The 16162-nt window shown below is 42.8% G+C and overlaps 1 protein-coding gene across 1 annotated transcript in view; it reads right to left on the reverse strand.

Moving 5' to 3' along the window:
• The window catches only part of LOC115474743 (potassium voltage-gated channel subfamily H member 8-like), a 625512-nt gene extending 610068 nt beyond the window's left edge, over positions 1–15444 (reverse strand). Inside the window, exon 1 of the mRNA XM_030210385.1 lies at positions 15300–15444. Coding sequence (XP_030066245.1) covers positions 15300–15429 — 130 coding nt within the window. The 5' untranslated portion in view covers positions 15430–15444. The remainder of the gene's footprint in view (positions 1–15299) is intronic.
• Between the last annotated feature and the right edge of the window lie 718 nt (positions 15445–16162).

Below are 16162 nucleotides of genomic sequence, written 5' to 3' on the forward strand. Positions count from 1 at the left end.
TGGAGATTTTGGAAACATGCAGCCTTATTTTTGAAAGTGATGGGCGCCCATATTTCGACCCAAATCGGGAAATGGGCGCCTTTCTCCGGTGGTCGCCCAAATCGGTATAATCGAAAGCCGATTTTGGGCGCCTTCAACTGCAATCTGTCGCGGGAACGAACAAAGTTGATGGGGTGTGTCGGAGGCGTGGTGAAAGCGGGACTGGGGCGTGTTTATCGGCCGAGCAGAGATGGGCGCCCTCGACCGATAACGGAAAAAAGAAAAGCGTTTTAGCAAGAAGTTGGGTCACTTTTTCTGGACCCCTTTTTCTCACGAACAAGCCCCCCCCCAAAGTGCACCAACTGCCCAGATGACCACCGGAGGGAATCGGGGATCACCTCCCCTGACTCCCCCAGTGGTCACTAACCCCCTCCCACCAAAAAAAAGAACTTTCAAACCTTTTTTTTCCAGCCTGTATGCCAGCCTCAAATGTCATACCCATCTCCATCACAGCAGTATGCAGGTCCCTGGAACAGTTGTTAGTGGGTGCAGTGAACTTCACCCAGGTGGAACCAGGCCTATCCCCCCCTACCTGTTACACTTGTGGTGGTAAATGGGAGCCCTCCAAACCACCCCCAAAACTCACTGTACCCACATCTAGGTGCCCCCCTTCAGCCATAAGGGCTATGGTAATGGTGTTGTTACAAGTGCCCCCTAGGGTGCCCGGTTGGTGTCCTGGCATGTGAGGGGGACCACTGCACTACGAATCCTGGCCCCTCTCATGACCCAATGCCTTGGAATTGTTCGTTTTTGAGCTGGGCGCCTTCGGTTTCCATTATCGCTGAAAAACGAAACCGCCCAGCTCAAATCCACACACATCCGATGCATTTGCCTGGCACAAACCGTATTATCGAAAAAAAAGATGGCCGTCCATTTTTTTTTTCGAAAATATGGTCTGTCCTGCCCCTTCACGTACCCGTTCTCGGACATAGACACCCATGGAGATGGGCATTTGCGTTTGATTATGCCCCTCTCAGTAACCCAACTTAATCACCTCTTCTGACTTTGTTTAGTGGGTATTTGTAAAGTGTATCAGGGGAGGGGGTACTTGGTTGTGGGAAATTTTGGAGGGGGGGGGGGGGTTTTTCATTTATTAGGGATTTGGGTAAAAGGGATAAAACCTAAAACATTTAAAATCATTGTTTCATCTCTTTGTTATAGACACCATTATACGCTTTTGTTAGCTAACTGTTGTTTAGGCTGTTGTGTACTGATGCTAGTTGTATTCTGTGTTGAGTGCTACAATGAAGGATTTCTAAAAATAAAAAATAGCACATTTTCTGCTCCTTGTACTATAACTTAGGCATTCACACTTTCCCCATTCAGAACATAAAGCATAAATGAATCACAATAACTCAGACTTGACAACTATTAGGTGGCAAATCTTGGCCGCAGCTTTATTATTATAAATAAAACTTTTAAGAATAAATGAATATAAAGAAGGACCCTACTTTTCATTATATAATAGGCTTGAAATAAGCACTTGTTTATCCTCTTATCCAAGGAACCCTTAGAATTACCTTCCACTTGTACAACATGACTGATTTTGCTACTATATTGGTTTGTTTTCTTTTGCCACCTATGGGTAATATCAACAGCTTAATTCCTAATTGGTTCTCTTATCCACTGTGGATAAATTACATTATATTTTAGCATAATCTATCCTAAATGCCAGTTAATAAAATTTACACCGGATCTACACAAAACGTAACTCTTTATTTCCTGATTGTCCATACTAATTTATCATGATTTGAAGTTTTAATATTTCTGATTGTTCAAGCTAATTTATCACGAATGAAGTTTAATCCAATACCTTTTATTTCTTATTATGAAAATGAACATTCTTTACCTGAATACCTAACCCACTCTGTCTCCTCCACCTTAACTATGTATTTCTCTTTTCCGGAATTGGTGATCACCACTATGGAACAATGTAAGCCACATTGAGCCTGTTAATAGGTGGGAAAATGTGGGATACAAATGCTACAAATAAATAAATAGGACCAGACAGTGCCATACTAGTCCATACATTCAAAACATAACTCATATCTTCACAGCCTGCAGGAACACATGACTGCAAAGAATTTAAATTATTTTTCAAACCCCCTTTCTTGTAACCTAAAAGCATGGCGGTATCGCATGTGCCTTACTGCCTACAATTCTAACAATCACAACTCACTTTTAACTTCTATCACAAACTCTTAAGCTGCGACAAAACCTAGAATAATACAAGGCCCTAAAACTCTCTAACCATCCAAAACCTATGTGGTTGGTGGGTGGGCAATTTTAATAATTAATTTAAATAAGAAAATTTCACAAGACTCACCTCTCTTCAGCTGACTACTCCCTTCAGCAACTTTCCCGCTCAAAATTCTCTACTCCTACTTCATCCAATCACCTTCCTCCACACCTAAAACCTCCCCCCCCCCCCCCCCCACACACACATACATTCCATTGCTAATTCTCAGAAGCACTTCTTTTTCTGGAAGGGCTCGACCAAGTTATAGCACCCTCCTTTAACTTAGTTGGACTAATTTATGCTATAAAGAAGGCCCCTACTTTTCATTATATAATAGGCTTGAAATAAGCACTTGTTTATCCTCTTATCCAAGGAACCCTTAGAATTACCTTCCACTCGCACAACATGACTGATTTGCTACTATATTGATTTGTTTTCTTTTGCCACCTATGGGTAATATCAACAGCTTAATTTCTAATTGGTTCTTTTATCCACTGTGGATAAATTACATTATATTATAGCATAATTTATATTCTGCTGTTGACCTTGTGGTTTCATGTGGATTACAGTTTAAAGAAGCTGGACAGTTACCAGCAACACACAATAACAATAGTGGAAACTTACAATCATTTTAGCCTAAATTAAAATAACCTTAGTATAACGTAAGATATCGGAGATTAATAAACCGCAGCAATTGTAAACAATAGATCACACCACCCTGGAAATATCATTCTTTAACATTCAAGACATGTTTCCTAAATAAATATGTCTTAAGATTGCTTCTAAAGTGCATATAGGGCCATTTTTACCAAGCTGCGTTAAAAGGGACCATGCAGTGATGTCAGCGCGTGAATTTGCCACTTGCCAAGGCCCCACTAACTGCAGTGGGAAAAAGGCAAACAAAAGGAAATGGCTGTGCGTTAAGTACACACTTTCTGCATGATCATTTCCTGGGGAAGCCCTTACTGCCTCCTATTTAGGAGGCAGTAAGGCCTCCCACACTAACATGGCGGTAACCAGGCTGCACACGGCGCTGCCCGATTACCACCAGATAAACCTCTGGCACTAAAAATAAAAACAATTTCCTGTTGCACAGGAATGGCACACCTGTGGTAAGCTGGCAGGTGTGCCAAATTAGCACATGCCAATGCCACGGTACCACTACCTCGGCGTTGCAAAAGGGCCCCATAATTTGCTGCAGATAATAATAGGCCTAAAAAGATCTTTATCTAGTCTTGTTGCTTGGAACAAGTATAAATTATCAACAAGTCTTAGGGGTCCTTTTACTAAGGCGCTCTGAAAACTGGCCTACGGTAGTGTAGGTGCAGGTTATGGGCATGCGCAGAATAATTTTTAGCGCACCTGTAAAAAAGGCCTTTTTAAAATTTTTGCTGAAAATGGACGTGCGGCAAAATAAAAATTGCTGCGCGTCCATTCTGGGTCTGAGACCTTACCACCAGCCATTGACCTAGCGGTAAAGTCTCATGTGGTACCTGGGCAGTAATGACCTATGCACGCCAAATGCCACTTGGTGTGTGTCCGATACCCAAATAAAAATTATTTTTGGGTTGCGCGTATCGGACACACGGCAAAAATGAAATTACCACAAGAGCCACGCGGTAGCCTGCGGTAACTACATTTAGGTGCATGTTGGGCATGCGTAGACGCTTACGCGGCTTAATAAAAGGGCCCTTGTCTTTTTATTTTGTCAGAAAGGGCTAAGCAGAATGATTAGAACTCCTAGTAGTTTTAGTGGACATCTAAATAGTTAATGATTAGATAGATACTAGTAGAACCATGCCCGTTTCCTCAACAATGAAACAATGAAACGGGCCCTAGGTAGGCTGTCCTGTACACTTTTTTTTCTCTCTCCCCTGCCCTCCCCTCCGTGTCCAGCGATTCTCTCCTCTACTGTCCTCCCATCCCATCCATGTCCATCAATTCTCCTCTGCCCTCCACTTCCCTTCCTTCCTTCCTTCCTCCCTCCCTCCATCCCCTCGATGTCCCACGATTCTCTCCTCCCCTCGATTTGTACCTGAATGTTCTCTGGCTGGCTGGCGCTGGCTTCCATTCCGTTCATAACAGCCCTCCTGACGTCAGCTCGCCTCCAGCATTCCCTTCCCTCTCATTGTTCTGCCCTGTGACGTCATTACGTTTTGACGCGAGGGCGGGGCAATTAGTGGGAATGGATGTTACGAACCCAGGCATCCAGATGTAGAACGTTGGAGGTGCAAATTATTATATAGGATGATGGCGCAAAACCAAAAATAGCCTTAAAAGTTAAACAGAAAAAATTGAAAAGAACTCTCGCATATACTGGAAGCCAGGAGGTTTTTATATAATAAGATGATAGATAGACTGTCATATTTCTTCAAAGAGTAAATTAGCCATAAAAAATATTTTGTATAGTATGAAGTTTTTTAAATATTTGCTTGGAGCAACCTAAGTACATTTTTTCCTCTTCCTCTCTAGTTAATTTTACAGCCAGTATGGAATGCTTCAGTTTTCTTCCTTTGGGCTCCTGCCTATTAAATAGTGCTCAGCTGGCTGGGCATCAATGTGCATTAAATATTGGCACTAACCAGTCTTTTCTAAACTGGGCAGGTGAGTGTCATTCCAGAAGCCAGTGCCCACTTAGCTAACCAAGCACATGGCCTGCATAAATAGCAGTTTTATTAATTTATTTATTTTTTGGGATTTATTAACCACCTTTATGAAGAGATTCATCTAAGGCGGTGCACAGCTTTAACTTTGCCTTGTTAACTATGTGGGTGCTGGCACTGAATATCGACTGGCATCTACATAACTTCTGAGTTGTAGCCAATGTTAGCTCATGTCCTCCTTTCCCTCCAGACCCCTCCACCCAGGATCTGACCCTATCCTGACCCCCAGAAGAGCAATGCCCTGCATCCCCTCAGAACAGCATCAATTGCTCCACCTGACCCCCTTCTACATGATCTGATCACTTCTAGCTCCCCTCCCCACAGGACTCTACCCCCTTCCCAGAGCCCTCTAAAAATGAAAACACCCCTGAAACAGGACCCTACCCTCCTTCTGCTCTTCTTGCTACAGCCCTTTTAGCCCCCCTTGGTCTACTTGTACCAACCCCAGTGGATCTAGCAGACAAAGGTCAGGAGTGATATCCACTTGCTCCTGCCCATTTGGGATCCTGCTTCAAAATGGCTGTCTGACCTCTAGCAGCAGCTTTGCAGTATTACTGAAGTACTGTAAGACTATCACTAAAGGTTGTGGCAACCATTTTGAAGCAGCAGACATGATGGGCAGAAGCGAGTGGTCAGTGGTCATCACTCCTGGTGTTTTATCAGCTAGCTCACCAGGGATCATACAGTTAAGCCTGGGAGGACCTAAAGGGGGGTGTGGGGGGGGGGGGGGGAGAAAGGAGGTTAGTCTGGGAGGAGGGTAAGGTGCTGTGGAGACCTCCCCCAAAAAGGAACAGATCATGTTGGGGTGTTGAGAGGGGGATTGATGCTCTTCTGGAGGGAGAGAGGGGATGGCAGTGCTCTTTGTGGGTCAGGAGGGGGGATTGTAATGATCTTGTGGGGATATGAATATTGGCTGGGACCTGCATGTATTCCAGAGGCTTTCTTCTTTCTGGTCAGCCCTGAATATTGAATGCTGGTGGCTGAACATGGCTCGGGCACTGAATATCAGGACCTAATTCTGCCTGTGGTGCTCAGTGTTTAAAATAATGCTCACTGCCACTAGTTAAATATTGACTGGTTTGTTTGTTTCTTTTTTGTTTGTGTTTTTTTTTGGTTTTTGTAACATGCTCTTCTTTTTATCGTCTTGCCAATGCTTGTATGTGATGTCAGGTTTTATAAATAAAAACAAAAATTAAAAACAAACAGAAATGGAGGAATCCTAATCACAATGAATGGGATTTGATAGATTCCCGCAGTCTGTGTAATGGTGTTTGTGGTGTCCTGTTTTTGAGCAATCCAGTGCTGGGAATGAGAGATAACAGGAGATAATCCAGCCCTCTTGCTAACACAACAGCACTCATCAGTAGAAGTAAATTGCCGGAGGCTACTTCATGAATATAATAATAAGAACCACATAGGATAATACTGTTTTTCCTACATGCCTTAGAAGTAATGTAAAGGGCTCTGTTGACTTCCATTTAAAGTGTATTCTGCCTTGGATAGATTTAATATAGAGCTGTTATAAGAACACTAACAATCCATATGCAAGGGAATGGAGATTTAAAATGAGACTCTTGTATCATAACGGAGACAGGTGTGGGATCAGACATGCTTCTTTTTTCTGTTCTCATAGCATGGCATGCTTTGCTTTTCTGCAGAAATGCCCTTCCCTCTCTCAGCAATAGCCAAGTTGCAGTGGTAGCACAGACATCTGAGAAGAAAGGGAGCTTGTGGTCTAATGCCTCGCCTAACTATAGACTTTGGAGCTAAGCCTTAGGAATACAATGCTAAATGCCATGGGTTCTAGTTCTGTTGTTCCTATGTGACTTCCACCTCATATCTCTTCTGTTTTCTGTTGATTACCATTGTTTTCTGCTCAGTTACTGCTCATGGAAAGAGAATAGAGTATAATTTTATAACCGGTCACTTAGGGTGTCTTTTAAAAAGGCACGTTAATGTTTTTAGTGCGTGCTAAATGCTAGAGACGCTTATAGGAATATATGAGCATCTCCAGCATTTATCACATGCTTAATTTTAGTGTGCACTAAAAATGCTAGTATGCCTTTGTAAAAGGACCCCTTGTGTTGGAAATCTAACAAGATGCCTATTTTAGGCTATTTTTTTAAATTTTTGCTTATAAACTTATTTGCACAATTTTCACAAAGTACAAGAAATGGAATGAACAAATAAAACATTCAAATCATAAAGAAAACCAATAAGCCCACATCAAAGGAGATGATCTAACCCACAAATAAGAAATAAACAAGGAAATCAAGTTAGGAAAAACCCTAACATTAGTCAAGGGCACAAAGAGCATTACTCCGCATTGAGGCATTAAGATGCAATAGCTCCATTTCGACACTATCCACGGAGACAAAGAAAAGCACCACTGGGCCTTCAAGAAAGAGATAATAGCTGTCCTTTATTGTGAATTGCCAGCTACCGCTGGACGTACATTCAATCACGCTGAACGCTGGCTAGTTTGGAAATTAGCCAGCGTTCAGCGTGATTTAATGTACGTCCAGCGGTAGCTGGCAATTCATTTAGAATTTCTGCTCATACATTGTGAAGATATACCCTGACCCCTGAGGCAGGCGCTTGTGCGCCGAAACACGGCCCGTGTCAGGTCTTTTTCACAATAAAGGACGGATATTATCTCTTTCTTGAAGGGCCAGTGGTGCTTTTCTTTGTCTGTGTTGTATACTTGTATGCTGTAATACCCTCTCTTTTGTTACTGTGGACACTATCCACGGCACAAAGAAGACAACGAGTGAATTTTAGATCACATAAGACTCCTGATGCAGGCCCCTTGGGCCGAAACACGGCTGTGTCGAGTCATTTTCATCAATCAATACATTTTCAATTTTTAATTTTTACCCGGAACGTCTTTTATTTGAGTCCTCTTTGCTGTTTGTTCTACCTTCTATACCCTTGCGAAGATTTGTTTCTTCTGTTTTTGTATCACTGTACAGGGATTTACACTTCAACATTATTAAGAGCCAACTGGTAGTCGATTTTTGCTTTGATTTTCAAATTTGTTCCATTTAACAACTGCATTTGTTCCTTTGCACAAAATATCACCACTTATACTTTAAAAGTGATTCAAATAAAGCTTATCTGAAAAAGCTTTGTATATTAATTCTTCATGCTTCATGCTCTTGTATAAATGAAACCCAACATTAACCAGTGTTCAGTGGCGTTCCGACCGTAGCTGACACCCGGGGCGGATTGCTGATGCGCCCCCCCCCCCCCCCCCCGGGTGCAGCGCGACCCCCCCGGGCGAAATGACACCTCTTCTCCCCCCCCGGCGAAATGACACCCCCTCGGGTGCACGCCGCTGGGGGGGGAGTGCCGCGGCGCACGCCTGTTGCCCTGTCTCAGTCCGAGTTCGCAATTCGAATGTGTTCACTGCTCCCTCTGAGTCTGCCCCGGAACAGGAAGTAACCTGTTCTGGGGCAGACTCAGAGGGAGTAGTGAACACATGCGAATTGCGAACTCGGACTGAAACAGGGCAACAGGCGCGCGCCGCGGCACCCCCCCAGTGGCGTGCACCCAGGGCGGACCGCCCCCACCGCCCCCCCCCCCTTGGTACGCCACTGCCAGTGTTTCAACATTAGGCCTGTTTTGGGGGTAATCTTTGATGTCAATTATTTGTTTCTGTGTTACTTGTGTGCTTTTATTGTTCAAATACTGACATTTTGAAATGTAAACAGTAAACCCCCATTTCTATAAAAGTTGCCAAACTTGGGAGTGAGAATTTGCACATGTGCTCAATTTGCATGCACAATTTAATCAAATGAGTCCATTAGCACCAATAATTGGCTTTTTAACAAGCAATTATTGGCACTAATTAGATTTAATCAGCATTTACATGTGTAAATTTAGGTGCAGGATCCGCGCCTAAAATTTACACGTGTTCAGAAAAAGGGGGCATGGAAATGGGAGTGGCCTAATGTAGGTGCATAATTTGCACTACGTTTCAGTCGGTGCAAATGGTCGCGCCTAAAGTTAGGCATGATTCCTGGTGGAAAGCACTATCCTATAAATGGTGCTTAAATTTGGGGCCCTTTTACAAAGCGGCGGTAGGGTTACCGCGTGGGGCAGTAAATGGTGGTGCGCTAGAATTAAAAGTAGCATGCGGCTATTTATTGTTTGAGCCCTTACTGTCACCCATTGACCTAGTGGTAAGGGCTCGCACTCTACATGCACGGTACTCATGAAGTGCATACCGATGTGGCCGTGCTGCCAATTACCACTGGGAACGTCTCCAGAGAGTGCTGATATGGCATGTAAGGGTTTTCAGCAGCCATTATCTGGGATTATTGGGGCTATTATTATTTTCCTGTTTCTAAACATAGCTACAACCTTTTAAAAATACAACACTTTCACTCTGGTAGTCTTTACTTCCATCCCTAAAGATCTAGTTATGACACGGAAGCATAGAATAGGCCCATTTACTGTATCTTTGAATGCAATCCAGTATCTATAGAAACCATAAGAGCCTGTAGGAATCAACCAGAAACAGGGGAATGGTCCAGTGTCTCTCTGAACCATCGCAGTCTGCTACAGTTAGTTATAAGCGTTGTACACCATACACAAAAAGACAGTCCCTACTCAGCTTACAATCTAGATAAGACAGGTAACAGACAGAACAAATAAAGGTAAGGGAATAAATAGGTAAGGATAAGGACAGGGCAAGTGAGTAATGGTTAGGAGTCAAAAGCAGTAGTAAAGAGGTTGGCTTTAAGTTTGGACTTGAAAATGGCCAAAGACGGGGCTAGACGCACAGGTTCAGGAAGTCAATTCTGCACTGGACCTGCTGTATGTGGGAAAGAGCAGGGTACAAATGTAATAAATAAATAAATAAATAAGAGAGACTTATCTACAGAACGGAGTACCCGAGGGGTGGCATAGGGAGAGACAAGAGAGGAGAGGTACTGGGGAGCGGCAGAGTGAATACACTTATAGAGTGAAAAACAACTCAGTATCATCATAATGATTGTAGTCTACCATAACCCTCAGCCCATTAACCATCCCAGTTTCAGTGTCGGCTCATGAAAATAACCTGGCATCAATCCCAGTTATAACAACCTGGCATAGCCACTGTAATTCTGGAGATAACACATGCCATCCCAACCATAGCAGCCTGGTATATTCACTTTTAAACTGGAAATATATCAGACATAATATCTTGCATTGGCCTGTCTGTCCGTATCATTTTGAAAACTGGATTTTATTTTTTATTCTGAATCAAAATTGTGTATTTTATAAAGTCAATTTTTGTCTAGCTGGAGGAAAATAAACAATCTGTGAAGAAAAAGATCTAATTAGCGCACACATACTGTATCAATAAAATACAATAATAAAAAAATGCCGACTACCCTGATACTCATAGACTGGCTCACTGGTTCTTAGTGGTGGTGCTGTGTGCTGATATGCAAACAATCTGTACCTGATTCCTAAGCCTGGGGACATTGAAGAGGCACAGCACTAGATAGGAGAGTGTCCCAGCCTAAATGACAAACCAAGCATCTGGCAAGTTTGGCAAATGCCAGATGCCAAGAGGTCAAACCTCTCCTACTGAATTTTCAATGTTATCTAAATAATGAAAAGGAATAGACTTCCTGCTCCTGTACATCTAGCTCCATCTCTACCTGTTTTCAAATCTATGCTGAAAACCCACCTTTTCACCACTGCTTTTGGCTCCTAACTACTACTCAATTACCTCCCCTTGTTCCTTCTCACCCTGTACTTCCCTCGCCCGTAATTGTCTTGTCTGTCTGTATTATTTTTAGATTGTAAGCTCTGTTGAGCAGAGACTGTCTCTCTATGTCACGTGTTCAGCGCTGCGTGCGTCCAGTAGCGCTATACAAATGTTAATAATAATAGTAATAAAACTCGAAATTTTGAATATATGAGAACTGTCTATTCTTTCACCAACAGTACTTTGCAATGATATGTCTCACTCTCACAAGCAGCAGTCTCAGGGGGACCTTTTACTAAACCGCGTAGACATCTATGCGCATCCAACATGTGCCAATTTGGAGTTACTGCCTTTGCGGTAATTTCATTTTTGACGAGTGTCTGCTATACATATCTGAAAAATAATTTTTATTTTCTGCCGCACGTCAGCTATGCGCATAGGTCATTACCACCCAGTTAATGCATGAGACCTTACCGCTAAATCAATGTCTGGCAGTAAGGTCTCAGACCCAAAATGGGCGTGCGCCAATTTTGATTTTGCCACACGTCTATTTTCGGCAAAAATGTAAAAAAAGGCATTTTTATAGTCACGCTGAAAATGGATTTGCGCACACCCAAAACCTGCGCCTACACTACCGCAGGCACATCTTAGTAAAAGGACCCCTTAATTATTTTCCTAGCCAGCACTTGACAGTGACATCTAGTGGTGTGACTCATACTGCACAAGTACTGGGCTGTAGATGGAGATCTGTTTGTGGCCATCGGCAAAAGGTTGTTATTGCAATGGCTATGCTATGTGGGAAGAGGAAAGACTTAAAAATGGTGAAAAAGCTGTGGGTAACTTCAGGTGTTGTAGTTTCAATAGAATCTGGTTCTAACTTGAACTGGAAGCAACTGCCAGGCCAATAGAAGAAAAAAGACAGATGTGCTTTAGCGCTACGTTTTCATTATATCATCCTTCATAGGTTCCTGGAATTCTAGTACACATTATAAGTGGTTAATTCAATTCAATTTAAGTTGGAATTTCTATTTTGCTGTTCCCAGAAGCACAGTGCAACAAGTTTATAGTGAATTAAAAAATATTTAAATATTTTACTGCAACAAAGGTCCAATACATAAAAAGCTAAATGTAATATCCATGCTCAAATAAAACCTACCCGACTTGTAGTTGACCGAAACCCACTCAGCCACTTCTCCAAAAGCCAATCCCAGCATCTCCCTTCCAAAACCCTGAGCGACATTGTGCCTGCACTGTCAGCTGCACTGAGTGGCACAAGAGATCTGAATAAAGATCTAAGGGAATGCCTGGTTGATTTATTCAAATGTTAGATCCAATGGTAACAATTTCCTTACTTAAGGACCTTTAACCCTAAGGTGTGTTTGTGGATCCAGGATTAGAAGGTGAGCGAAACTGGTGTTCTTAGTTTCTACCGAAACCGAATCAGCAGGCAAAATTTGCCCTTTGGTTTTGGCCAAAAATGGCACTTACCCCCCCCCCCCTCCCCACACACACACAGAAAGCAGGTGCTCCCAGGCTGGCTGGATTTCCACCCCCTTCAACCGCAACCCCTTTGCCCTCCCACCACTTCCCGGGCCTACCTTTAAATGCCCTGGTGTCTAGTGGTCTCTTCTGGACAAGACAAATTCCCAGTCGATCTTGCCCCCGCTGGTTTCTCAACCAAAATGGTTGCTGGGACTTCTTGCGCAGTCTCATGAAACTGCTGCAGCAGGTCCCAGCAGCCATTTTGCAATTGGAACTGGCATAGGGCATGGGCAGGAGTGACTGAGGATTGCTCCTGCCCATGCCAATTTCAATCACCAGCCCAGCGGGACCTGCTCTTTCCGAGGGAGGAGGAGGGTGGTGGATGGCCCAGGAGGACTTGCTCTGGAAATGTTGGGGGTTGGGGCAGGTAAAAAGTGAACACAGGTGTACATTTGGTTTCTGCAGAAAATGCACTTGCATTTTCAGTTGAAACCAAAGAATAGTCAAACCTGGATTTTGGGCCGGTTTTAGTGCCAACACTGAAATTCAGTTGGCCTCTATCCAGGAAGATATAATTTCACGGACTGTAGACATTTTTCATCAGAATGAAGAACATGTAAGGGAAGGTATTATGAACATGATGGGCCAGGTAAGATTGAGCAAAACCTTTAAGAACTTTCAAAGTAAAAAAAATTAAAACAGAGAGTAGGACAAATTGTCGGTTTGCTCAATGGAAAGAAGTGAATAGTGGAATACCTGAGTGAGCTATATTGGCCAGGTGCTGTTTAACCTATCCATTAATGGTCTGGAAAATGGAGCCATGAGCAAGGTGATCATATTCTGGGAAGCTAAGTATCTGAAAGGCAGATGAAATTTAATACAGACAAGTGCAAGGTGAAACAGAAGGGGAAAAGCAACCCTTTGTTTACACAGTGTTAGGTTCCATCCTAGGAGTTACCACAAAGAAAAGGATATTGGAATGACTTTTGGAATATTTTGAATTATTTAGCTCATTGTCTGGTGAGAGTCAAAAGAGCAAATATAATGTTAGGTATTATTCAGAAAGGAATAGAAAACAAAACAGGGAATATAATGATGCTATGGAGTGACCACACCTTGAGAACTCTGTGTTATTCCGTTCACCATATCTCAAAAAGGATATTACAGACAAGGAAAAAATACAGAGAAGGGTAGCAAACTGAGGGGCCCTTTTGCTAAGGCGCATAGGTGCCTATGAACGTCCAATGTTTTATTTTGAAGTGGTCTCATTTTCCCTTTTCTTATCACCCAATAGAAGCATAATGGACACTTCAATAAAACTTTGCCATGGGCTCTGTTGTTCTTCTTATGAGGACTGGCTAAGCAGAGTTGGACCTGATTGGTACCTGAATGGGGGATTAGAAGAGTATGCCAAGTGACTAGTTAGGGAAACAAGTGACCCAGTCAAGCTGACTGAATTTACAAATGTCAATCTTGCTCACGTGGAGGGATATAATCGAACGGGGGGCACCCAAGTTTTCCTGAGGACATCATCTCAGGATGTCCCCGTGAAGGGGTGGGGAAACCCATATTATCGAAACAAGATGGGTGGCCATCTTTCGTTTCAATAATATGGTCAGGGACGCCCAAATCTCAACATTTAGGTTGACCTTAGAGATGGTCGTCCCTGGTTTTCGGCCATAATGGAAACGAAGGCCACCCATCTCAGAAACGACCAAATCCAAGCCATTTGGTCATGGGAGGAGCCAGCATTCGTAGTGCACTGGTCCCCCTCACATGCCAGGACACTAACCGGGCACCCTAGGGGCACTGTAGTGGACTTCAGAAAAAGCTGCCAGGTGCATAGCTCCCTTACCTTGTGTGCTGAGCCCCCCCAACCCCCCCCAAAACCCACTCTCCACAACTGTACACCACTACCATAGCCCTGAGGGATGAAGGGGGCACCTAGATGCGGGTACAGTGGGTTTCTGGTAGGTTTTGGAGGGCTTGCTGTTTCCTCCACAAGTGTAACAGGTGGGGGGGGGGGGGCTGGTTCCGCCTGCCTGAAGTGCACTGCAGTACCCACTAAAACTGCTCCAGGGACCTGCATACAGCTGTCATGGAGCTGGGTATGAGGCTGGCATAGAGGCTGGAAAAAATATTTAAAAAAATCTTTTTAGGGTGGGAGGGGGTTACTGACCACTGGAGGAGTAAGGTCATCCCCGATTCCCTCTGGTGGTCATCTGGTCATTTAGGGCACATTTTTGTGACTTGGTCGTAAAAAAAGGACCAAGTAAAGTTGCCCAAGTGTTGGGACGCCCTTCTTTTTTCCATTATTGGCCGAGGACACCCATGTATTAAGCATGCCCCAGTCCCGCCTTCGCTATGCTTCTGACACGCCCCCGTGAACTTTGGTCATCCCCACGACGGAAAGCAGATGAGGATGCCCAAAATCGGCTTTCGATTATGCCGATTTGGGCGACCCTGTGAGAAGGACGCCTATCTTGCGATTTGTGTAGAAAGATGGGCGCCCTTCTCTTTCGAAAATAAGCCTGTTGGTCAACCAGCAGAGCACTAATTACATGTGCTTATATATAGAGCAGCTATTTTGAAACTGGGGCCGTTTTCTGACTAAATAATTATACCATGTTTTATCCTTTCCCACTCCATGTTTACTCATGTGGTAAATATCTAGTTTCCAGAGTAATTTCTTCTGTGTTAGATTTCCCAAGCTTTTGTTTTACCTTTCCTGAAAACAGTGACAATCAAAACTATATACTGCTGCCTACTGCAAACAGGTGCAAGCTCCCCAAGGCCTTATGGTATGTGCAAGTAATAGTAATTGGAATGAAGGGAAGACTCAATTGATTTAAAGTTATCATCAAATTACTGTGCAACTGCTGTGTACTTCCTATGTAGTGAAAGAATTATCAAACCATGGACTTCTCTCTCTTTTTCTGTCCCATAGCTATAAATTCCTTCCTGAAAGCCTGTATCAGTATCTATAGAAAAACATGTCTGTGGAGGAATAAATTTAATCCTTCGATAATTATTCACAGTCGTTCCCAGATTAGATGTAACATCGTCCAGGTACCATATTCTCCTCTCTATACTGTCACAGGAAGCAGGTAAATCAGGGGTCCTTCGGTCATTTCTATGACAAATATAAGGAAGTCCATCAACGGTTACTCACCACTCTTTTTGTACAGGATGATTTCTGTTTTGAACTCTCTCTTTTCATCCAGGGCTTTCTGGATCTGAATCTTCAGCTGCTCGCTGGTTTCCAACCCATACAGGAACTTACAGGCACAGCTTTTCTGCATCACCTCAGCCCGGGCATAGCCAGTGAGGTCACAGAATCCATCTGAGCAGTAGACAATGGGGAATAGGTTAAGTACCTGAGCGTTCCCAAGTACAAAGTTGCTATCTGCAAAAGAAAGAAGAAAACTACATTTTTACACTTTCTGAGTGATTTCCCTTGTAGCTTCAGGGCTTTTACAAGACAGCAATAACACAAACAAGTGTGTGCATTAGAGACACATGCCCACATGTTGTGAGGTACAAGATCAAAGCTATAATGCCTTTAGCACTTCAGAAGTGCATCAAAACAAAATGTTCAGGTTTGTTAAAAATAAAGATTTTCTTTCTTACAGCAGTTGTTTATAACTTGTGTTGTATAGATATGAAATGTAGTGTTCCAATATATTCTAATTTAAATATCCCACTTTTCATAGGGAAAAATAACATAGATTAAACATAAAGCAAAAGGTTTATTACAAATACATAAGATGTATCTATATAGCACATTTCATATTTTATTTTATAAAAAAAATTGCTAACTCTATAAAATACTTTATTTACAAAAAATGGCTATGCAAATGAGGCTGCGTGACTTGCCTATGCAACCATTCAGGAAATTCCTCAAGATACAGTCCTAACAACATGACACACTAACCAACACAAAGATGCCTTTAGGAATGGTTGATGACATCATATAGCACTTCATTCATTTTAAATAAATGTGTATATTCTAATTTCACCTGAAAAATGTTGTGT

The sequence above is a fragment of the Microcaecilia unicolor genome, chromosome 7, assembly GCF_901765095.1.
Source record: "Microcaecilia unicolor chromosome 7, aMicUni1.1, whole genome shotgun sequence".
NCBI lineage: Eukaryota > Metazoa > Chordata > Amphibia > Gymnophiona > Siphonopidae > Microcaecilia > Microcaecilia unicolor.